The 26,054-nt window shown below is 39.4% G+C and overlaps 1 protein-coding gene across 1 annotated transcript in view; it reads left to right on the forward strand.

Moving 5' to 3' along the window:
- Positions 1–26,054, forward strand: part of ntrk3a (neurotrophic tyrosine kinase, receptor, type 3a) — a 208,978-nt gene that overhangs the window by 88,122 nt on the left and 94,802 nt on the right. Inside the window, exons 5-9 of the mRNA XM_071915070.1 lie at positions 17,505–17,659; positions 18,070–18,212; positions 18,316–18,457; positions 23,755–23,867; positions 25,065–25,248. Of these exons, the coding sequence (XP_071771171.1) occupies positions 17,505–17,659; positions 18,070–18,212; positions 18,316–18,457; positions 23,755–23,867; positions 25,065–25,248 (737 nt within the window). The remainder of the gene's footprint in view (positions 1–17,504; positions 17,660–18,069; positions 18,213–18,315; positions 18,458–23,754; positions 23,868–25,064; positions 25,249–26,054) is intronic.

Raw genomic sequence — 26,054 nt, forward strand, 5'->3', positions numbered from 1 at the left:
AGAAAATCTGGATTTGAGGTCCATCGTAGCATTTATAAAGAATCCTTAACTGCATATAACAATGCTGTACGTGCTGCAAGAAAAGCCCATTTCTCGAAGATCATTTCAGAGAGCGGGAGTGATCTTAGAATACTGTTTTCCACCATTGACCAACTGCTGAATCCTGCCCCTGTCTCTGACATTTTAAGCCAAGCCTCTGATGCAAAATGTGAGGAATTTGCTAACTTTTTTAAAAACAAAATCACAACTATCAGGGCTAGTAATCAGGTGCTGGTAATTTCAATAACCAACCTTGTAAAAGTCAAGCATCCATGAGGGCATTTTCTAGTATTTCTGTTGCAGAACTTAATAAGATTGTAATAGAGAGTAAATCTTCCACCTGCTCTCTTGACCCTGTCCCCACTACATTTTTTAAGAGGGTTTTCAATAGTGTTTCAATCTCTGCTCTGAAAATAATTAATACATCACTTGAGACTGGGGTTTTTCCTGATGCCTTTAAAACCGCTGTTGTGAAACCGCTGTGGAAGAAATCACATTTGGACTGTGGGGTCCTAAGTAACTACAGGCCCATATCAAACCTTCATTTTTTAAGTAAGGTACTTGAAAAAGTGGTTTCTAACCAAATTAACAACTTTTTAAATGAAAACAACATTCTGGAGAAGTTTCAGTCAGGTTTCAGAGCCAACCACAGCACAGAAACTGCTCTCACCAAAATAGTCAATGATTTGCGACTTAGCACTAATGCCAACAGGGTCTCAGTTCTGGTTCTTTTGTACTTGAGTGCAGCATTTGACACCATCGACCACAATATTCTCATAGATCGTCTCGAGAACTGGGTTGGTCTCTCTGAATGTGTCCTAAACTGGTTCAGAACGTACATTACAGGGAGGAAATTTTTCATCTGTCTTGGAGATCATGTATCAGAGAAACATGATCTAACTTCTGGTGTTGCACAAGGAAGCTGTCTTGGTCCCCTGCTTTTCTCACTGTACATGCTTCCATTAGGTGATATTATCAGAGAACATAATGTCAATTTCCATAGCTATGCTGATGATACACAACTATACATTTCTGTAGAGCCGAATCATGCAGATGCCTTAAGCTCCCTCACTACTTGTCTATTGGCTATCAATGATTGGATGAACACAAATTTCTTAAAACTGAATGAAGATAAGACAGAAATACTTTTGGTCGGCCCCAAAGCCAAAGGAGAACAACTCTCCACAAGACTTGGGAACCTGAATCCCTCGATCAAATCAGAAGTAACAAGCCTGGGTGTTATCTTAGATTCTGATCTAAGTTTTAATTCCCATATAAACAAGGTGACCAGAACAGCATTCTTTCATCTTAGAAATATTGCCAAGGTGCGGCCCTTCCTAACCCAGAAAGATGCTGAAAAGCTAACTCACGCGTTTGTTACAAGTAGACTGGACTACTGCAATGCCCTTTTTACCGGCCTCCCAAAAAAGTCTATTGAGAGGCTTCAGCTTATCCAAAACTCTGCAGCTAGGCTTTTAACAAAAACAAGGAAGCGAGAGCATATCACTCCGGTTTTAGCTGCATTACACTGGCTCCCAGTGTCCTTTAGAATTGATTTTAAAGTTCTTTTACTTGTATACAAAGCTCTTAATGGCTTAGGACCGGCCTACATTACAGAATCCCTGCTGTTCTACATTCCATCAAGACCCTCAGGTCTTCTACTGCTGGTTTTTTAGAAGTACAAAACCCCACTCAAAAGAAGATTGGGGATGCAGCCTTTTTTTAACTATGCTCCTAAACTGTGGAACACCCTCCCAAAGAATATTAGAGAGGCGGGCTCTGTAAGCATTTTCAAACGACTGCTAAAAACGTATCTTTTCAGCTTAGCTTTTAAGTAGCCTTCATTTTAACTGTTTCTGTTCAGGATCCCAACAGAGCTGACACGGGCAAGTACGAATTTTCATTGGTCTTGTCCGGGTAATGCTTACTTGCACGAGTGAACACTATATGTGGGGGGGACAGAGCTTTACCCTGTATGATTCTCATCCATCTGTGGATGGTGAGGTTTTTGACCAAGAGGAGAATCTATGATTCTCGTCTGCCTGAGGCAGTGAGATCTGACGTAAATATCGGATCAAGAGTAGAATCAGGAAGGACAGGGGAAAAGTAAATTAAAGAAAAACATATGGGTTCACTCACAATGTGTATCTAAAAGTGGGAGTATTTGTTGTGTTCTTTTATCTTTCTATTTTACTTGATTTGATTCTTTTAATGCAATGCATCTTGCTTGTTCTTTTATATGAATTTTATCTTTTTATCTGTCTCTTATCTGCCTTTTATTCATGTAAAGCACTTTGAGCTGCATGTTGTGTATGAAAGGTGCTATACAAATAAAGGTTATTATTATTATTATTATTGTTATTATAACTGTAATTTTAATGCAATTTTACAGTCTTTGAAAATACATGAAATCCTTGTGAAAATCTACAGTATATTGTCTGGGGTTTTTTTGTTTGTTTTTTTGCATTTTTTTTTACAGTGCAGAAAACTGATTAGCCTTGTTTCAATGCTATTTGTATTGTGGCACAGATCAGTATGTTGCACATTCAAGGCATTATCTATCTTAAGACCTTTGCTCATAAATGAGTAATATTCACAGTTGTATTTTTTCTTGTCAAAATTTTAAATAATACTGTACCTGTACCGCAGTAGTATACATTGCATCACAGATTAGCATCTTGCCATTTTCATGCTATTTCCTAAGGCACCTTGAGACATGATGTAGCAAACTCCTGCAAGATTGAAATGGCTATAACTGTAAAAGGAGGAAATGTTGAGGATATTTGATTTGGAACACGGTATACACAGAGAATGGGAAATACAGCTGTAATAGGAAGAAAAGGATTACTGCAGGAAGAAGGAAAAAAAGGTAAATAGGTTTTTGTCCAGCAGAGAGTAACATTGATTTGTGTTTTCAACCATGTCATGAGTGGAGGAGTCCTATTCTAAGCAGTTACAGGAAGAATGGGAGAGATGAGATGTTGCTGTGGCAACTTAATGACAACAGTGTAATTCTATAATTACCGGATCACACTTTGATCTGATTTGATTGGGCTCTGTCCGTCCGGCCGTCCATCCATCCATCCATCCATCCATCCATCCATCAAAATTATATCTCAAGTGATACCTCTTGATTTTGACAAAACCTGGAGGGACGATGCATCTTTGCACTGTGCTCTGGCATTTCATTCAGCTATCCGTACGAATTACAATGATTGGCCTAATGAGGGTGCTATAATTAAAGGTCAAAATTTTAACTCCTACGCCGGAAGTGTGATTAACCGGAAACTTGCTACACACATCCAGCGATCCTTAAAAATTACACTGATTGGCCTAATGGGGGCGCTATAAATAAAGGTCAAACATTTTCTGTGATATCTCAGATACCACAGGTCCAATTTTTACGAAACTCGGTGGGATGAGGCATTTTGGCGCTGTGTTCTGGCATTTAAAACCATTACACTGATTGGCCGGATAGGGACGCTGTAATTAAAGGTCAAAATTTCAACCTTTAAAAGGCCATAACCATCCAAGGGGTGCTTGCATCATCTATGACGACATGATTACTGTTGCCTTGCTTTAATATTTCCACTGCAACTGCAAAGTACCCTGTAACCCCTGGGTGCTCTCATAGTCACCTTTACAATTTGTTCTCTATGGAGCAGCTCGACATTTTACACCTTGATGAGCTCACAGGTTCAAACACTCGTTCTCTGATCAAGGTGACTGAGAGTACCCACGGTCTAAGGGGGCACACATATGGCTTTGGACACAATAGTGGAAAAATCCCCAACAAATGACCAGCAGAGCTCCTGTTAAGTGTTAAACCATTGTAGCATTGTAGCAGCCGGCAGTGCCTGGAAAATAACCTCTCTTTTTCTCCAAAGAAGATGACAAAATGCCATTTTTGGAACATTGAACCAGGACGTGGAATTGTACCTGAACTGATGGAAAGTGTTCGAACAAAGAATTCCGCGATAAGCTCCTGACAGCACCATATACCTGGAGCCACAAAAAGGAATATCTGAATGAAAGAACAATAATATGGATAGATGGATGAAAGGCCATCAGACCCTGAACAGCCAAAGGGCTGTTTGATTCTGATGGAGCTGGAAAGCCCTTTGTTTCTACCGGCCTTTTTAGGGGCTATTTGGAATTCAGACGTTTTCCTATTAAATGATTTGATTTTATAGAGAGTGATGGGGGAAGGGAAGGGGGGGGTCAGCAGTAGGGATCCAAAGAGAGAAAGACAGGAAAGGAAAAAAGGAAAGAATAGAGACAGAAAAAAGACAAAGATTGAATTTTTCCGTGCAATGCAGCGCTATGAAACAGAATAGCAGAATAAATGCAATCATTAACATTTAAGGGTAGTTCTCTCTGATAAGGTGCCGAATAAAAATCCTTAAAATCATTTAATGCAACAGGGCTAGATGGGAGAGGCTCTCTGTCAAGTAATTGATCTTTTTAGCATTGAAAAAGGGGCAGAGAAAGACAATGAAAGATAGCTCTGTACAAAAGTCTACAGAACTACACATCAATAAAAATAAAAGGGTAGAAAAGAAAGAGAGAGACAGGTACAGATGGAGAAGTTGACAACAACCTTATCGTGTATAGTACAGTCCTACTTCATCTAATGGTCGATACCATGTAGCTGCGATATCAAGACAAGTGTCTTTCTATTGATGAACCATCTAATCAAGCCTGGTCTCTTGAAATTTCATGAAATGAGCATGATGACTTCAATGCAAATACATGCTCCCTCCACAAAAGGATTACGTGAAGGAGGCACGACTAGAAACAAGCAATAGTTTGACATTGAAATAGTCTCTGATGACCCGGGTTTGTTTCCCTCATACCAAGAACATGTCTACTCTGTGTGAAGTTTTAAAGAGTAACTAAACCCCACCCACATTTGTGGTGTAGCCTGACATCTACTGGTGAAAAGTAAGGTACTGCACTGGCCATCTGCTATAGGCTGATCTTTGGTGCCAGGTGATGTCACCAACTGTTGTACTCTATAGATGGTGACATCACAAAAAGACCAGCCAATAGCAGATTACCAGTGCAGTACCCTACTTTTCACCATTAGGTGTCAGGCTTCACCACAGATTTGTGTGGGGTTTAGTTACTCTTTAAACCCCAACTTTCCCGATTTCCCCCTTAAATTTCCCCTTAAGTAGTTTCAAAGTTAGACTTTTTTTTTTTTCCATACTGTACGGCAATGTCACATCCATATTCTGTATCTGCTCTCACCATTTACTATGCACCAACATCAGCAGCAGATCTCAGTGCTATACTGACTGGATGTGGAAGTGTTTTGTCCCTACCTCCTCTCCTGTCTCAGTTTTATTGTCAAGAGTCTATAACCTATGAAGTGCAATCTGATCTTATGTTTGTCTTCCCCAGTAGTGTCTAGCATCCCAACAGCCATGATCCTTAATACCGCTGTCAGACAAAATGCTCAGCCTCATATGTCCGGAGCCCAGGCTTAGCCTTTCACAACACTCACACTGAGCTGATCATCGTATGCTGTAAATGTTAAACCCTTTATCACAGACTGACCTAATCCTGCTATTTTGTTGTTCGTGGAGCATCTCAGCAACCTTCATTTCCTTTCTATCTTTCTTTCTTTTTCTAGCTTTCTTGACTCATTCCCATCTGCCATTGGCATAGCTCCTGGGTGATCAAACTGTATTCATATAGAATATAGTGACAACAAAGTGTAAATGCAATGTGTCTCTAATCCATATTAACAACTACGGAAACAGAAATAAACTCATAACACATGGAAAGGCACATAAATCAAACAGGCGGCAGGCAGCTCTGACAGTAACATAATAGTCAAAAATGGATTGTCAGGATGTCCATGGCTGGGGAACAAGCCAGTAAAGGTGTTGACTGTCAATTTTAAAGGATGTGAATAACTCGAGAAGAAGGGGCATCCGTGGCAATCTGCATTTTGGTGAAGGAACGAGAAATATGATTTCAGTGTGTACACCGGAGACACACGAGTGTCAAATGTAAGCTAAATCCTATCTAGACACAATCTGGATACAAGATACATGTTAATGCCAGGTGAAAAGGGGGTCTATTGAATTATATAGAGTTGTGCCACTGAAATCCGACAAACCCGCTGCTTGCTAATAGACCGCTCAATAAGCTAATGTTGCCTGCCAACAAATACAATTCAAGCCAGTATGCAGTGTTTTGGGTGATATTGCTTAACAGCAAATTTAGTTCCAGCAAGAAAATACAAATCACTGGAGGCTGTGAAAAGGCTCCATACCTCCTAACATCACAATTAAACTAAAGATAAGATGGATGTCAGGCCTGGAATTAAGTCATTTTTAGGGCAAGGCAACTTTGGCCTTTGATAAATACAAATTTATTGGCGCATCGCGGCCAAAATGTAGGGCACCAAGGCCAAAACCAATGGTTATTAAAATCCTTTTTTCAGTCCTTTTCTCAACAAAATAAATATCCTAATAGGAAAATTAAGTGCTGCAGTGTGATACAGCACATATGTAAGATGGCTCAGACTGCTAAGTTAGTTACATGTCCAGTAACACACAATAACGTAAGTGTAACCCAGGTTATTTTCTGTAGCTACAAATTACAGATGTCCCCTAAACGCCTCATAAGCAGGCTACTGCTACAGCGTTTTTGCTGCTCTCAACCCAGTTAATTTTGCTATATTCTTCATTACAGCGGCTAATTACCAGCTGTACATTTAAACTTACACTAGTTCTGCTCAAGCACTCATAGCTCTCTCCTTCTTTTAGCGACTTTCTCGCTAATCCCACAGTTGTTTACACGCTTTTCAGATCTGCTAGTTACTTAGCTTAGCAGTTAGCGATGGCTTCTCTCTCTCCCTCAGTTTAATTAATAATTAGCTGTTAGTTTACGTTAACGTTACACATATATTTGTGGGAGTGGGAGAAATCTCGCGCTACTGTTGATGTCCAGCGTGATGACGGAGACTCTGGGAAACGTGAGTTTGTTTATTTGCTGCGTCGCATGTAGTTTTAAATGAGGAAATCCGGCCAGGTCAAAACAGGGCATGCCAAACTGGCCGTGTGGATAATTAATTTTAGAAGGGGCATTACGGCCACACTCCGGGGCGTCCACGGCACTGGCCGTTTGGCTGTGGTATAATTCCTGCCCTGAGATGTTAAAGAGTAACTAAACCCCAAAACCAATTATTTGCTGAAGCCTGATACCTAATGGTGAAAAGTAGGGTACTGAACTGGCCATCTGCTATTGGCTGGTCTTTGGTGCCAGGTGATGTCATCCTTTATAGAGTGCAACACGTGGTGACATCACCTGGCGTATAGATGCCGACTGACATTTTTGCCTGCCTCCCATATCAACGGATGGTAGAATGGATAGACTTAATAATGCGTAATGCTGAAAGACTGAGAAAGTCCATATGCTGGGTCAGAAAATGTACATAAAATAAGGCTTCTCTGGCGCATCTGTATATCTAGGTATATACTTTTTGAGAACTTATATTAAAGATACAACTGGTTTTTGGTTAAGAAGGATTAGATTAGAAGACATTCATACCATTTCTAAAGGTGTAAGACTAGTCACTTTGGATGTTTATATACAAAAACTCTTTTTTGTTTGAGAAGGATTATTATTTACAGTTACAAGGTACAGCCATGGGGTTAGAGATGGCACCAAACTACAATAATCTGAACATGGGTTTCTTTGAGGCCAATCACATATATGAGAACAATCCTCTTATGAAACACATAAGCCATTGGTACAGCTTTATTGATGATATATTGTTCCTGTGGTCTGGTTCTCATGAAGAGTTGTGTGATTTGTTTTGTTAAGTGGATTTACACATTGGTTCCTTCATTGAAATTTACAGCACAGTCTGATTTAACGTCTATAGATTTTCTGGATGTGTGGGGAACGACCTGGAATAGACTACATACTACACTTTACAGGAAGGGTACTGAGTAAAGTTGTCATCCTACCTTTCGTAAGAGTGATATATTAGTCAAGCCTGATCATTACACGCCTGCTTCTCTGGTATTCACTCCTTCACCTGGCTGTTTCCCTTGTGGCCGTTGTGCACAATGCAACACTGTTTTTTCGATTATTTGTGGTTTTCTTGAATGGGAGGTTTAAAATAACAGGATATTACTCTGCTCTACCTCAAAGGTATTTATACATTGTCATGTTTATGATATTATTATGTCAGTGTTACTTCTATTTGTATAGCTTTCATATATGCGGCTGAAATATGAACAGCATATCTACCGTCAAAGTAATCCTATAGAATGATGCAAATAATAGAAATAAGTCTTTGCTTATGTAGGCCTATGTAAGAATATGTCATTTTTGTTTTTTGTTCTAGATGTGAATATGTTTTGATTTGTAGATACTGCCCCTAGTGTAGGGGAGTCTATACGTATACTATAGGTCTAACCTATTTAAAGGAAGTCACTAACAGGTGTAACCAATGACCTGACGGGCGAAACATTGTCTTTTCTTCTCAGTTTGTCAAGCTGCATATTTTTTATTTGAAACACGTAGAATAAATCAATCAAATAAATCGACAATTTATAATGCTAAAAGAGAAACAGGTACACTAGCAACACTAGCCAGTTGGACCCTGAAAGTACCTGGATGGTGATTGCTGTTGGCTGAAAATGTCATATTTCTACAAAAAGGCTTTGAGAAACAACATTCCTTTGAAAGGGTTTTTGTGAAATGTACTATTCAGACATAAAGAAATATACTGAAATAGACAAAAAGTGAGTTACAAGGTTCCTGTTTTTCCATCCTATGGTTGGCAAGTATTGTGGGACCATGTTTCTTAAACCATGGGACGAGACTTTTTTTAATTAAGTTTAAAGGTACACTAGACAACTTTGCATTTTACCCAGTTTGGGACACTATCTGGTGTAAAACCCCTGATTGTGGGGTTGAATATGAGTCACTGGATGGCTGTGTATCACTACAGGAGAAAAAATCTTCTATCATCTCCTAATGTGACCAGTCATTGTAAGCTCTTCAGCTGCTTTCTCTGTGTTAGCAAAGCAGATATCCCCCACCATTCAGCCCATATTGACCCTATTGGCCCTTTATAATGGAGACCCAGTCAATCTTCTCAGCACAGACATCATGCAGACACATTTTCAATGGCTAACCGAACACCACGCTGCGCTCCACATAGGATAAAGATCACACGCACACGCACATTTTCTGATTGGTTAACTGCGCCCCATCGAATAAAGAAAGCGATCCCGTACGGAGATGGTGCTTATTCCATGGGGTGCAGGCTCTTCTAAACAAGAAATCTCGCCATTGTCAATAATGATATCATCCAGAGGGGCGGCGAATGGCTAGCTGCACACCATATGATAAAGCTCACAGCCATACACACATAAGGCCAGACTACATTCGTTCTCAAAGCCGATTGGTAGCTCTGCAACATAATCTACATCACGTGCACACACACACACAGCAAGCATTTGATGGACAAAGACATGCAGGAGGTGGTCAAGTTCAACATCAACCCAAACAAGCACAAAACATTCACGATATGAATATATAAAACAGCTTTAGAAACTGTTTTATGAGACAAATTATATATATAGGTCCAAAATCACCAAACTTATCCTTTAGCTTTAATTTTGGCGCTATATTTACACAGGTTTTCAATGTCGGTGCAGGCCGTCATATCAACATCTATTCAACATCAAAATATTTGCTGGGCACATAAACCCATAAGGTCAGGCTGCAGTTGATTCATGTGATGCTTCAAGATCTCTCAGCACTGATACAATACATAGGCCGGCATGTTGTGTTCCATTGGATAAAGCTTCGCGACAAACATCCGCCAAAGGTCAGATAGTGATTACGGACACTCTGCCGCCGACAGCATCTCTTTTGTGAGTGAGCTATCGTCCCATCAAGGATGTATTAAGCCTCAAAATAGGTGTCCACTTCACAATATGACTTCAGGAACAAAAAAAATAGAGGAGTTATATGGGTGTCTAGCCTCTTGGATGAGATCAGATTGTACTTTCTGTGCCACAGAGTTGTTTGGAAATGTGCATGTCCTTGCTGCGGGCGCACTATCTCTCATATTCAACCCTATAATTAGTGTCAGTCTCACAGTAACGTGCAAGTTGATGGAAGCTTTTATCCAAAACACATAACAGACAATATCAATGAATAAGACAGAGAATAAAACATTTCAAATAGGGAGAAAGACAAGAACGTTCAAATTAAAAGACCAGGAGGCTGGAAGAGAGTTAGAGATTAAAAACAGTTTTAAAAAGGTGTGTTTTATGGGATTTTTTGAATGCAGAGTCTCTGATGTCAATATTGTCGTGTATATACTGCCTCCAGCAGGGTATCCCTGTGTTCTCTTCTATTACCCATTGTGAAAAGAGGCAGGTGAATGGCTTGTGTCACATGGGGCGAGATGAGAAGAAAAGAGCTGGTATGCTGCTATTGAAATTGTGAGATGTAGACATGACATCAGATTGATGTCTTTTATCATGGCTACATGTGTATCGAAAATCCATAAAGACGATCACTCTGTGTGAATGGTCCTCCGCCACAAAGGCTGAGATGGCAGAAATAGAGAGGGACCGTAATGCCTACAGATATACATATAAGGGTTAGGGTTATGGATTTCTTAAGGCCAATACTGATAATGATTTTTTGATGTCAAGAGTAACTGAACCCCAAACCCAAATCTGTGGTGAAGCCTGACATCTAATGGTGAAAAGTAGGGTACTGAACTGGCCGTCTGCTATTGGCTGGTCATTGGTGCCAGGTGATGTTTTGTTTTGTTTCTGTTTTGTTTCCCTGTGTCTTTTAATTGCACTGATCAGGAGTAGCGCTCCTAATTTCGTTGTATTCTGTACAATGATAATAAAGGCTTTCTATTTCTATTTCTATGCCACCTATAGAATACAACAGGTGGTGACATCACCTGGCACCAAAGATCAGCCAATAGCAGATGGCCAGTGTAGTGCCCTACTTTTCACCAGTAGATGTCAGGCTTTACGACAAATGTGGGTGTTGTTTAGTTACTCTTTAAGGTAGCGGATTTTTTGTGCCGATATTCAATATCTTTCTGTTTTCGTGCCAAAAAAATTTGTTCACTCTTCATTTTTTTTCCCTGGCAAAGCGCAAAAGCCTCTCAAACAGCATTTAGACCATGGGACACTAAAACTCTCCATTGAAACCCAGGATAATACTAATTAGTATGCATTATATTCATGCATACCTGTGCGGAATCCCATCAAAATGTCTCATTAGCATCATTTGAGGTTAAGGGCTTCCCATAGACAACCAGTGTAGCATTGATCAATTCTACAATGAATATGTAATCCAACAAGCTGCATCATACCTATCATATACCGATTAAGCGCCTTACTATATCATGTTATTTCAGGTAAGATTGTATATAGTTAATTTAATATAGAACCCCTTAGAACTACATGCATATACATACATATCAGGGTTCGACCAATCTCTTCCTCTCCTCCTCCCTCCTCCTCCTACTTCCTCCTGCTCTCCTCTCCTTTCTTCCCCTGCTCTACCTTTCTCTCCTTCCTCTTTCCACCCTCTCCCCTTCACATTCCTCTCTCTCCTCTCTCCTCCTTTTCCAACCCCACCATATATCTCCTCTACATTATGACTCCCAACCTAAATTCAATTTTCTTTCATTTACTAGGCTGATAGAGTTAGTCTGGCGAGCCCGCTCCAATTATTACCCATCTCACTTTTATGAGACAGTCTTTGTTATGTTATGGGTATGTTGAGAAGTGGTTTTATTGGATCTTTACAATATGCTCCAACATGGCTGGTGATCTGCCGAAGTCTTGCACCTCCAATTGTACCATATCTATTCAACTGTAATTGACAGCTTGCATTGTCTTGCAGGTGTAGAAAAAAGCCAAATATTGGCAACAAATTAAAAACATGGTTGTCAATAAAAAAAAATAATGCTACTACTGGTTACATTAATATATTATAGCTAAGGGTTAAAAAAAATTTCTTTTATACAGAACTTATTATTTCAGTTCATTTTTTATTATGATTGGGTCTATTAATAATTGTTTCATTTCTATATTCATCATTATTTAATTTCCCTCACTGTTGCTGTTTTTTGTTGTGTTTTTCACTGCCTGTTTATTAAGCACTTTGCAACTTCTGCTTTGAAAATCACCTAATCAATATACTGTATACTCCTGACATTGTGAGTTTGAGTCCCAGCTCTGAATTAAAGTATGAATATGAGTATGAATATACAGTATTTGATTTAATATATGATTTCAAATGTTTCTATAGGCAAATAAAATATAACTCACTGCTTCTACTGGTTAGATATAGTCTCTGTCACCACTATTCTAATACTCTGTAGTGTCCAGTATCCAATAAATATAAAATTGGCATAAAAATTATATAGGACAGAAATTCCATGAACTCATTTTGAAATTCAACATACAGTTGAAACAGCTACTCCGCTGCCTATTCTGTATCCATTCTCTCTTTTTCTCTCCCTCTCTCTTTCTCTTACACTCTCCCCTATCTCGCTCCCTCATGTAGCTTGTATCTATATCTGTCTATCTGCCCACACACTTTTAATGAAAGAGAGAGGTTATCTGTGCTATATTAATGAGATAGAGAGGTTATCTCCGCTACAAAGTGGAACTAGTAATTTACATCCCAGTCCCCTGGCCAGGTAGATGAGGGAGTTAATTAAGTTGCCGTCTGGGGGACCAAAGATTGCCTCCACTACGTGTCGTCAGATAAACTCAGATCAACCTGGGGGGTAAGGAGATGATTTTGAGGGCTCAGAAAATAGAAATCTACAAATGTGAGCACTTTAATTAAGATGGGCTCTCAGGGTGCCGCACAAAGACACGTGTACTGTTGGATAAATCACCAGTATAGCCAGTGTTGGATGCAGTGTGTCACAGGATTATTAGCATTTCTCCCAGTGAGGAGTAGAAGTAGTGATGTTGAATTAACCAAAGACTCTGTCCCACCTCCATCCAATGATTCCACCATGCTGAGAAATGGTACAAAAGTTGTCTTTCTCTAGGTGGAAATACTCCCTCTACTTTGATGAGAAATGGTACAAAAGTTGTCTTTCTCTGGTTGGAAGAATTCCCACTACTTCCATAAGAAATGGTAGAAAAGTTGACAAAAAACAAACATTAAATTGACTTTAAAATTAGCATTAAAATTCATCCTAATCGGCTTTGGATCACATGCCAATGAGGGGCCATGCTCTGACTCGCTCCCAGCATCTCCACTGTGTTTAGAATGAGGCTAAACCTGATAGGACTGCAGCTTCACAACCTGCCCAGGCCAAAACTGGCTACAAATTGGTCATAAAGGTCATAAATTGGTCTAAATAGAGTCATAAACTCAGCTTTGGGGTGAAGAATAGCAATTAAACTGTTAGTTGTTGGTCGGTTTTTCCACAAGTTCTAGTGTTGAAAGTAGGTGCACCAATATGAACAAAAGTAGCGATTAGTCCAGGGATAGGCAACCATGTGCCATGGACGGCCAAGACTATGCAGAGTTTCATTCCAACCAAAGACTAGACCAGGGTTGATTATCAAATCCAAGAACGCCAAGTCGATACTTGTGTCCTTGTGGAGAACGTTCTTCCCAAGTTGTCTTGGGGAGAACGTTCTTCTCACGAAAGTAAGTACAGAGAAGCTTCCTTACAGTAGACTGCAGCGCTGCTCGCCGATGTCGCAATGAATCCTGGGGCTTTCAATTTGTTCTCGTCGGTCAAGTCACCATCCGATGCATCCTCAATATTATAAGGTTGGCATGGAAACATTTTCTCTCCGTCCTCCGTTCCGTCGTTCTTTTGTTTTGGACTCGTGCTTCGGCGGTTAGATATTACGTAAAACGTGCCATGGAGGACACAAGAATGCACAAGAACGCATATTGATAATCAGCCCAGGTGATTTCACCTATTAGCACACCTTCAATCAGAAAGGAGGAACTCATTGAAATCACATGGTGTAGTATTTGGTTGGAATGGAAACCTGCAGACTCTTGGCCCACCATGGCATACGGTTGCCCATCCCTGGAGCAGTCATGGTTCCGTCTGGGATTTGAACCCCCAACCTCAAAGTCTCAGGGTCGACACTAATCCAAATGATAATCCTTCTCCTCCTTCCAGTGATTGTCTCTGGTCCTTTATCAATTAGTCTCTAAGGAAAAAGAGTTTGTTTTGTTCAGCATTATACCTTGGCCTGGGTTCTCGATTCTGATTGGAATGACAATTCAGGTTAGGAGCGCTGATTAATTTCAGATAGCCACATGCCCATTCTAAATTAAATGCACTACCAAAATGTTAGTGATCTGTGCAACTATCAGTTGATGCACTTGGCATCAAATGCTGTTTGAACTTTGCACTGCTGTAGCTAAATTAGTGAACATACCAACATACCAAGTACTTTATTAAGTACTTTATCAAGTACTACTCAATTTACAGTCATTCATGCTGCCTAATATTGGACTAAAACAACTACAGGAACAAGTGTATGGAATGCTTGGATTTATTAATATTATGAAATTATTCACAGACAAATCAATCCTCAATCAAATTACAAATTACAGTTAACAGATAAATCAAGTTTATTCAGAATAGGTTAACAGATAAAAACAGCTTATTCAGAACAGGTTAACAACAAATAAAAAACGCTTATTTAGAATAATTTAACAGATTAAAACAGTTTATTCAGAATAGGTTAACAGATAAAAGCATCTTATTCAGAATAGGTTAACATAAAAACTGCTTGTTCAGAATAGGTTATCAGAACAATTTATTCAGAATATATTAATAGATAGGGAACAGTGCAGTAGGTTAGGCCTAATACAACAGAAGGGCATAAATCCTGCATAGCTGGCTCCTCTTCTAAACAATAGCTGCTATGGCTATGAACTTGACAAAGCTGCATTTCAGCATTTTCCATGTCAGGAGACCTTTTTCCTCCCACTGGAAAAGTTTCATATTGCGGCAAACAACATGTTATTAAAGTCTGGATATCAGGACAGCTTCATTTGCCGATCTGATTAGGAGTACTTGGGAGTTGGATCACAGCCAATCCCCATACTGCATATGATATCAACGCACGTCTAATTGAAACTAAATATTCTAGGTGCGTTCGTTATTTTCAAATGCTGCTATTCTTTGGCTGGCTGGCTAATCAGTGGAGATGCATGGAATTATGAAATCAAATCATACCACACAGGCTGATGAGAACTAATGGAAACAAGCCAACAGACTGAGGACGTACAAGCATGGTATACTCTAAGAGTGCGTCTTAGGTTTTGTCTTGGCTTCGCTCCCACTCTTTCATCAGCGCCAACACCTCAACTCACAACCACAGAACCTGCGGGAGTGAACTGTGAAGTGTGTGTGTGTGTGTGTGTGAAGTGTGAAGAGTGTGTGTGTTCCTAGATGGTGCTAGGTTTGGCGGAGGTGCTATCAGAAGAGAGGGCATATTAGGAAATTGACCGCAATCACACCATTTTATCTCTCCCCTCTTCTCCCCTGTGAAATATATTTTCTGTGAGAATAATAAATATTTGATGGGGAAACAACAATTTTTTCAGCCGGGCCATCTCCATTGTTCCATTTCCATTTTGAACAAATAATATGTGAGGATACCCTTGTTCTTTTTTTTTATTCAGTGTGACTCAGGCGGTGTTCCAGTCCTTAGACATGTTGCTGTTTTTTTTTTTTTTTCTGCAGACGAATCCAGTTTGTACTATTTATCAAACCTGTGACTGTGGCTGTAATAATGCACCTATTGATCTCAAGGTTGGAAATAAACAGGGGTGTGTGTGTGTGTGTGTGTGTTTACTGAGGGGAAGGGGCAAGAGTAATGAATTGGTGTTCTGAACCCCTAGCCAACTGAACACAGACACACACACACACTCACTCACATACCCTGGATAGGTAGCATTCATCACACTACGCCTGTAGGGTGGATTAGAACTACTCCATCTCTGCTTGTGTGTGTGTGTGTGTGTGTGGTGTGTGTGCGCATATAAGAGAGAGTGTACTATCTCTGTGTGTATGCACACCAACGTGCAGTATGTATATATGTGAGTGAGTGTACAGTATGAATGTGTTTGGGGCTGTAATTGTGTATTTGTGTGTGTGTTGGATTGCTTGTGTGTGTCTGTGTGTTTCTATGTGTGGATGGTGATAAAATTGTCCTTCACCTACATCTGTCCCCACTAAAACCACCAGACACTGTTATTTGTCAATCTCTCTCTCCCCCTCTCAACAATATGCTCAACTACTTGTTTCAATGTAATAAAACAAGAAGCCCTCTCCTTCTCACTTTCTCTCCTTCATGCCTCTATGAATCTTATGGATACAGTTGTATTACAAATCTATCAACCACGGCTGGTACCATCATGGAGGTTCACTGGAGAAGTGGCTGTGGGCAAATAATGTATGAATATAGGCCTATGACAACAAAAAAGAGATATCTCAAAGAACAGAAAAAGAAAAAAGAGAGCTCACTGAAAAAGCGTGTTGTGGTGTGGCTGTAGATCCATTCAGTAATGTTCAAATCAAAATGAAGTCTGATAAGGTGGATTTGTTTCCTAATGTAGGTTACTGTGACACAGTAAACTGTCTTGTCTTTAGCTCTAGTCTCTACTCCAAAACAACTGTAACTTGAGAAGAGTCAGCTCAGTTAACCTGAACAAACTGTTAGCTAGCTAACTAGCCAGCAGGCTAATTAGCTAATAACTGATGTTAATGTTAACATGCCACTACTAGCCACTACTAGCTTCTACTAGATATGTTAGCTAGTGTGCAAATCAGATGTGTTTACAACAAGACAGTGACAGTTACCAGTTACTGGTAAAATTGATGAGATACCAATAACCCGGTAACTGGGAATAATCAGGTTATGGCAATAATCCGATTGACACGTTAATGTGATAACAGGGAAAACCTCAGTTTACATGATTCATAGTTGGGTTGAAGAAGTGAATTCAAACTTCCTGCCAGTTCTTTTAGATTTTGAACATACCTTATTTTCATATGGTCAGGTTTCTGTGTCTACTTTGCACTAGGCTACTTATGGTGTCATTTCAACAAGCATTAAAAGAGTTTCCTCATCATTTGGAATGATGAGGAAACTCACTCGATGATTGTTGAGATGAGTGTAAAAAATCAAAAGAAATCAGACTAAGGATATACATGCACCGAATAATTTGAAAGATTGGGCAAAAATCTAGCTATGTTAATCGGGTTTCTCATAACGTCACAGCTTTATAATCCTCAATGTACGTATCCTCAATGAGATTGGGTGGAATTCTGAAATACTGTCAATGCTGTCACTTATGTTTTCTTTCTTTCTTTCTTTCTTTCTGTCTTTCTTTCTTTCTTTCTTTCCTTCTGTTTCTATTCTTTCCGTCTTTCTCCCCAGTCATCTAGAGGAAGTGGTGTTTACCTGCGGCTGTCAAATCCGTTGGCTGCAGCTATGGCAACAGAGAGGAGAGGCAGGGCTAAGCAGCCAATCATTATACTGTAATGACGGCTTCAGCGACATACTACTGCAGGACATGAACATTACTAGTTGTGGTAAGTTTATTTAGTACGCAAATGAACACACACACACACACACACACACACACACACACACACACACCTAGTGACAGCCAACCAAACTTCAGATATAGCCTATACTGTATTTGGGATAGACTCCAAAGTGTGACAGATCACATTTGATGACGCTCCATAGCACCACCTACAGGCCAACCTTGCAACAGCAACGTTTTTTTTTTTACATTTCTCCAACAAAGTTGCCCTAATCTCCACCAAAATGTACACACAGCACATTTCAACTGCCTACATCATCTTTGTATCTCGGAATTTTGATACTTGTAAATGACTTCCTACATCCTGCATGATAACGTACAATGCTTAACATACAGCTGACTAGCTGATTACTTTTGTTTCTCTCTCTCTCTCTCTCTCCCCCTCTCTCTCAGACCTACCAGATATCAGTGTCAGCCACAGTAACCTCACCGTTATCGAGGGCGATCGTGTAACGGTGACCTGTAATGGCTCTGGTTCCCCGTTACCAGATGTAGACTGGACCGTCAGCGACATGCGCTCCATCGCCACACACCAGGTAGGGAGGTTACACACACACACACACACACAGACACACACGATACACAATCATACATACACAGTAATTGGACAAACAGCTATTTTCCCTCCTCTCTCTCCAGGCTAAGGTCTACGACAACGTCATTCACTCCATCAACATGACGATGTTCAATGTGAGTCGAGACGACAACAACTTCCTGCTGACGTGCATTGCCGAGAACGTAGTGGGCATGACCAACGCCTCTGTTCAGCTAACTGTTCAATGTAAGTACACACACACGCACACACACACACACACACAGAAAAGAGAGAGAGAGAGAGAGAGAGAGTTCTTCTATTGCCTTGCCTTGTTACACTCTCCATTTAATGGTCAGTCTAGGAAAGTACTTATTAGTGTTTTCATAGTGTTAAACAGGCCCATCCATCATCATTACGGCTCATATGCATCTGACCTACAGAGCTCTGTGTGTGTGTGTGTGTATGTGTGTGTGGGTGTGTGTGAGAGTGTATTTGTGTGACCTACAAAAAGAGCTGTTTGGGTGTGTGCGCTTTCATAAGCAAATCCCTCATAAATTGTACTGTCAAATGGCTATTAAAAAGGCCATAATAGCACCGTATCTATAGTACATCATAAAGGAAATGTCTGCTTCATCTGTTAAATGCACAGTTGAGTCTAATTAAAGCAAAGGAGACCGACTCAATTAGAGCCCCTATACTGTGAAACAATCACTTGCTTTCTGTTCTTGGATTGCAATTCTTAGATTCTTAATTCTTACACACTAATTTATTATTGTTTTTTACGTAATGCCTCTTTATGGTCTGTATAGCGCTTTGTAATCTGAAAAGCGCTTTGTAATCTGAAAAGCGCTTTGTAATCTGAAAAGCGCAATACAAATAAAGACGTTCAATTGGACTGCATTGAATCCTGAATGCATGAACAATGTTGCGGCCCTCAGGGAGACAGAAATTAAAGCTGCTGACATGCGCTGACCTATATGACAACTGTGAATAAGCTGGTAAGGCTGCCTGGCTTTCGCACGGCGGCTCCTGTTAAGTCAAAAAGCCGCGGGCGTATGTTTTTCATCCGAAAAGGTCAGATACGTTATCGTCGGTTGAGTTTGATTTAGATCAGACAAAACTTTTAATGATCCCCGTGGGGAAATTGGGACAAAATGACAATTACAAGACCATATGATGTAGAAATGTGTCTGTAGATATGAATTACAGCATTATGAGTGTGTGCAAAACAACAACAGTAGAACATGAGGAGATGAAGAGAAAAAAATTACACATACAGTATGTACAAGATGAAAAGACACCCCAGAAACCTGAAATATGTGCAGTATAAAATAAGTGGAAAACTATAAAAATTAGGGATGGGACTATATATCGAAATTCAATATATCGCGATACAAAAATGTGATGATACGTATTGTTGGGCAGAAAAATTATTCGGGATTTTATTCTGCTGTAGTAATCACAAATGAGATGGCTTGCCCATCACTCCACGGAAATGATATAATTTGCACTTTGTAATGACATTTTTTCATTGTTTACATTCTAGCAAGCCAATGCCATTGCTAGAAAGATTTGTGGCTCAGAAATAAATATAATTCTGCAGTCAGACTTTGTTGTCATTGAACTTTTATTTATTACATCGTATCATGGTTGTATCGAATCATGCATCCCATGTTGCGTATTATATCGTATTGCGAGATAAGCATATCGTCCCATAAAAAAAATATGTGAAATATATGTGAATCCACAGCATGTTTGTTGTGTTCACTTGAATTGGCTATACAGAAAGCCTTATATGTACAAAAAGTGTCAATGTAAAAACCTATTCATTATATTAATGTATTCAATTTACAGATGTATCTAGTAGGACTTTGTCTAAGAGAAGTGTATGGCATCCCATCCCTAACATTGCGAAAACCTCTGCCATGGTAATGTACCTCACCCATGGATGCACAATCTATTTCCAGTGTGAGCTCCACCCAAGCATTATGCATATATCTTGCTACACCCAGAGGCTTGAATCTAAAAACACTGGGCCACTGAGGAAACTATTTTAAGTCTTTGTACTTCCTGGAACTTAATTTTTGCGGGTAAGCAATATCAGCCGAAACTGTGCTCACCGTCTCCCATTGCGGTCGTAACATCCCAACATTTGCTTATTGAACTTTACTTGGCACTATTGAAGCTTGGGTGATTTTAATGGTAGGACTTTCTGGATAGATGACCGAGACCGCATCATATTCATCATATTCATCATATTACATTCATGCGTTTCCGTGTGCTTCTGGACAGGGTTGCATTGTTTATTGATCCGTGAGAGTTGTAGTACGCATTCCTGTGGTTTGTGGGTGTTAGGATTATGATACACTGGCAGTATCTTTAGGTAATGGAGATGAGCAATATTGCCTGTGAAAAAAGAAGCAAAAGGGATACAGTCACTATGGATGAAAAGTGGGCTATAAAACATAAATATGCCAGGGAAATACACTGTTAGTCATCATTGTATGCAAAATTGTCCATTAAAATTGTTTCAAGTGTTTGCCTGTGTATCAAGGCTGTAATGGCTCAGAACCAATATTTGGATATATTCTTCAGGGCCACACTATAATATTTATGGTTCATCATAAAAAAAGGGTGCACTGTGTCGATTATGTGTACAGACAGTCAAATTCAGAAAATAAATATATAAAAGAATGAAAGTCATAGTGAGGTAGATTGTGTCCCAAACCAGCATGTTGCCAGACTGGTTAGACTGGTTTCTATAGTGTTTCTTTTGTAACAGATCTATGTGTTGCAGAACTGTTTCTTTTGTAACAGATCTATGTGTTGCAGAACTGTTTCTTTTGTAACAGATCTATGTGTTGTAGAACTGGTCAGACTGGTTTCTATACTGTTTATTAGAACACAGATCAATGTATTACAGAACTAGTCAGACTGGTTTCTATATTGTTTATTTTGTAACAGATCAATGAGTTGCAGAACTGGTCAGACTGGCTTCTATAGTTTTTCTTTTGTAACAGATCAATGTGTTGCAGAACTGGTTAGACTGGTTTCTATAGTGTTTCTTTTGTAACAGATTAATGTGTTGCAGAACTGGTCTGCAGAACTGGTTAGACTGGTTTCTATACTGTTGATTTTGTAACAAATCTATGTGTTGCAGAACTGGTCAGACTGGTTTCTATAGTGTTTCTACAAGTTAAATGGCTGCGGTGGAATCCAGAATAAACAGTCGATCAGTAGCTCTGAAGGGGAAGCCTGCACACAGACAGTGATTATCCACAGCAGTACCCCATACTTACGGAAGAGCCAGCACAGCAATCACAGCTGTCCTTCCTCCTTTAGACCAATGATGAATACTAGCATAGGAACGATGTACTGGCTCTTCAACAAACATATTTTTGTATAGTTTTATATCAACCTGGTTTGAAACATTCAGCATGTGATTGTAGTTCTAAAGACACTAGCTACTGTAGTTACATCATACTCATTCATTTCTGGGCTTGTCGCCAGTGTTGTGCTGCTTATCGATTCGCTAGAGCGGCAGTGGGTGTTTCTGTGGGACTGTGCAACTTCAATTCGACAGAGGAAGGAAATAATGCATAATAATCATGCTTCTTAGAGAATGTAATTGTGTGTTTATGTAATGGAAAGGACTCTCCGTATGCGGTCCAAAACAAATTGTGACAAATTGCTGACATTATTGCCATGACTTATATATATATATAACTACCGTCAGCTGTACGGTGTCCAAAACGTGAGAAAAATTAACGAGACTTCATGGAAGGTTTTTTCACGTAAAATGTGTGTTTGGGTGCGATTCCCATCTGAAAACAGAAAGAGATAGAGTCATAGAGTGTCAGGGTGATTTCATTTATTTTTATTGAAATATTATTTGACCAGGTTAGTCCCATTGAGATTAACAGTCTCTTTCTCAAGGGAAGCATAATCAAGCAAGCAAGATCAAGATAGACATAAAAGCTACAAACCGACAACATCCAACAATTTCTTAAGTCACAATACAGTTGCAGTCACATAAAAAGTTCAAGGTAAAACAATGTATACAATTAAAATGCAATCAAAATCACATAAAAGAGAGAGCATAGTAAAATCTTCTCTTTATGTGCTCAAACAAGCAGGTTCACAGGATCAAAACTAAATCTCAAATTGAAATCTCAAGAAAACAAAGCAAAGAAAGTTCCTTATTTAGTTTGCCACAAAATCCTTTATTCATTAAGAGAAACAAGCTGTGGTGCGAACATTTTCTACTGCTTCAGGCAGCATAGCATAGCAGCAACATTTTCTGATAAAAAAAATCACTCCATTTTTTTTCTTTTCTCTTCTCTTGGAAAGATTCGCCCCGGTCATAGCATTCCACAAATTGCCTATGGTGGCCCACAGGGGACAGTAGTTGAAATGTGAACAGGATGAAATGCAAAAAAAAGGGTACTCTTAATGTTTTCAAGGGTATTTTTGCCCTGAACCCCTGTTAATTTCTGACCCTGGTGTGTCCCCCAGCCAAAATTCCATCCAGAACATGTAGGCAACCAATCGTAATGCAAGTCTGACCACTATATACAATAAGTTTGTGTGTGTGTGTGTATATGACAGGATAGAGTCCACTTACCTTGTGGTGAAATGGCTCAGAACAACGATCTCCTTTCTTCAGCGCTGGTTTGAATTTCTCACAGTAGGCAAGCGGTAAGATGATGATGGTCTGTTGCCGCAAACAGCAGTTGTGTTTGCATTCAGATAGAGTTTTGTCAGTCAACAGAGAGAAACACTAGAACGGGAATGCACACACATTCACACACACAAAATCGATTTGCACAGATTATGATGAGGCCAGCATATTCAGGTGACAATTGAGGTCTCTCTCCTCCCTCTCTCTGCTCTTTCCGCTCTTTCTCTATGTCGCTTTATCTTCTCTCTCTCTGCCTTTGTTGTTCTCTCATGCACTGCAACAATACATCTGGAGTGTCATGACAATATAAGCTTCATTGTAGCGCGAGTATGTATGACATTGTAATACAATAAAATCCCTTTATGTCTTTCTCCCTCTCAATAACAAATGTAGTGCGGAATGCTCATCTCACAACAATTTCTTTCTTTCTTTCTTTCTTTCTTTCTTTCTTTCTTTCTTTCTTTCTTTCTTTCTTTCTTTCTTTCATTCTCTGCCTAGGATCTGTCACCTCCCTCAATTTTAATTCAGTTCAATTCAATTGTGCTTTACTGGCATAGAAACAGGCAGAAAACAAATCCTATGTTGCCAAAGCAGTAGTTTCCTTTCAAAGTATTATTATTAACTTTAATACATGAATAGAAATAATTACACAAAAATCAATTACCATCAGCGTTATCAGCAATATTGCAATCAGTAAGCATCCTATAACAATTTAATTCTATTCTCTCTCTCTGTGTCTCTCTCTGTCTCTCTCTCTCTCTCTCTGTCTCTCTCTCTCTCTCTCTCTCTCTCTCTGTCTGTCTGTCTCTCTCTCAGTTTAATTCATTTCAACTCTCTCTCTTTTCTCCCTCCTCTCCTCCAGTCCCTCCCTCCATCCTGAAGCTGGAGGAACCGGAGCGGCGCCATGATACTTGCATAGAGTTTACAGTTCGTGGTTCGCCCCACCCGACCTTACGATGGTTCCACAAAGATAAGGTGGGTTTACTTCATCTGTCGGTGGAGCTGACAAATAATGCACGACTTTAATTTTCTTCATTAGGCTTTACTGCAGTTTGCTTTAAAGCTGCTCATCTTAAAGGTTCATTGTGTGCCTGTGTACTTTCAGTAAGAGGAAATTCGCTCTTTGAAATACTTATTTAGATATTAAACTACTGATTTGAGTTTTTCCAAGAGGAAACAGGAGTCCTTGCTTCAGTATATTTTCCAATGGCAATTCATTTTTGAGCATTTATGGCAAGGATATGACAAGGTGTGACAGTTTTCATACCTTAGCCCAGCTGTTCTCAATCTGGTGGTCAGGACCACCCAGGGGGTCGCAAGATAATTTTGGGGGGGTCACAAGATAATTGATGGGATAGGAAAAAAAAAAACCATATTCCTACAAGAGAAATGTATTATCATGGTTTTTCTGATTTTTCTCGAATTTTTGCTTTTTTCTTATGAAATACTGAATAGTTTTCAGTTTCTAGCCCTCCTATTATGTTAAAATTAATAAACATATTTTATGTTTGGGGTCAAATTGACCCCAGCAATGTAAACCTAAAAAAAATGATTGCAATTGAAAATGTTACCCAAGTTTACAGTTCAGAACATCAGCAAGTAACACATAGTAGTTAGTCAATAATGAAAAAAAACACCAATAAAAAGTAAGTTAGTCACCAAAATAGTGTAGGTCAAAATGGCCCCAAACAACACCATTGTATACAAAGTGTGTACAGGACCTTGAAAACGTATCATCATGTTACATTTTTTGTTTACCAGTTTTCCTCATGAAAAAGTCATCAAGTATCAAGCTGAAAAAATAATGTTAATCATATTTTTAGAAATGTTAAATGTTGAATGGGGTCAAATTGACCCCAAATATAATAGGAGGGCTAGTTCTCTGATAATTAATGAAAAAAATATTTGGTTGAATTGTATAGGGTCGCAAGTAAGCATCACTTTGTTTTTAGGGGTCACAGGTCAAAAAGGTTGAGCCTTAACTGCCTTAGCCTTACATCTAATAATTTATCACACTGACCAAATAATATCTTGTCAGTCATCAGCAAGAAATGTAGTCAATGTAAACAGGTTTGGAAGTTTTGGTGACAAATCATATATATAGATGCAGGGACTTGGCCATAGCTTATGGTTTAGTGGTTTGACCCTGATCATCTGTTGCTCCCCATTCAGGAAATTCCCCACAGTGAGTATGTGCGTACTGAGATGGAGATTTACCAGGACTATTTGGAAGGCTGTCTCACCTTTAAAAACCCAACACACCACAACAATGGCAACTACACGTTGGAGGCAAGCAACTTCCTGGGTGTGGCCACCAGAACTGTATATGGGCACTTCCTCAACAGGCCCTTTGAAGGTAGGCTGGGAACTTGAGGTCGAGGTGGAATAAGGGAGAGCCATATGCTGCACTCATGTCGTATCTTAATGATGCTTGCTACTTGAAAATCACCTTGGCTTTTAGATGGTAAATACTACTAGAAAATAGCATTCACCTCGGCTTTTAGATGGTAAATACTACTAGAAAATAGCATTCACCTCGGCTTTTAGATGGTAAATACTAATAGAAAATAGCATTCACCTCGGCTTTTAGATGGTAAATACTACTAGAAAATACTGTTCACCTCGGCTTTCACATTGGATATACTGTTCTGATGTCTCCAACAAGGAAATACCTCTAGTGAAGTGTAAGGAACGATATATTTGTTTCAAATAAAACCAACAAAATCATAATTTGGTGATTATAACTCTTAAAATGTTGGATTTTTGGTTTGTGGTTGACATTGTAATATTTGGTTTGCTGTAAAACATTTCATGGGCCGGATCTACTAACATTGTCACAATTCCAGGCGCAGCGCAAAAGCAATTGCGGGTGCAATCGGTCCCACCAGTGCAGTATTTACTAAAAAGAGCATAATTAATTAGAATTGCGACTGCGCAAATATAAGGGCCAAACAATGTGCACAATAGTGCGTTCACTGCAGTTTCCCCTGTGACAAGTTAATGATGGGCAAAAACAAGAGACGATTTCTCTGAAGCTGAAGTGTTGGTGGCGGAGAAAACCCCAAAGAGCTCTCCGCTGCAAAGAAGACATGTTTTACCAGCGTGTAAAAAGGCACTCTGGGACGACTTAAAAGTAAAGTGAATGCAGTTCTGTGAACATTA

Source organism: Centroberyx gerrardi, chromosome 4 (assembly GCF_048128805.1).
Source record: "Centroberyx gerrardi isolate f3 chromosome 4, fCenGer3.hap1.cur.20231027, whole genome shotgun sequence".
Lineage (NCBI taxonomy): Eukaryota > Metazoa > Chordata > Actinopteri > Beryciformes > Berycidae > Centroberyx > Centroberyx gerrardi.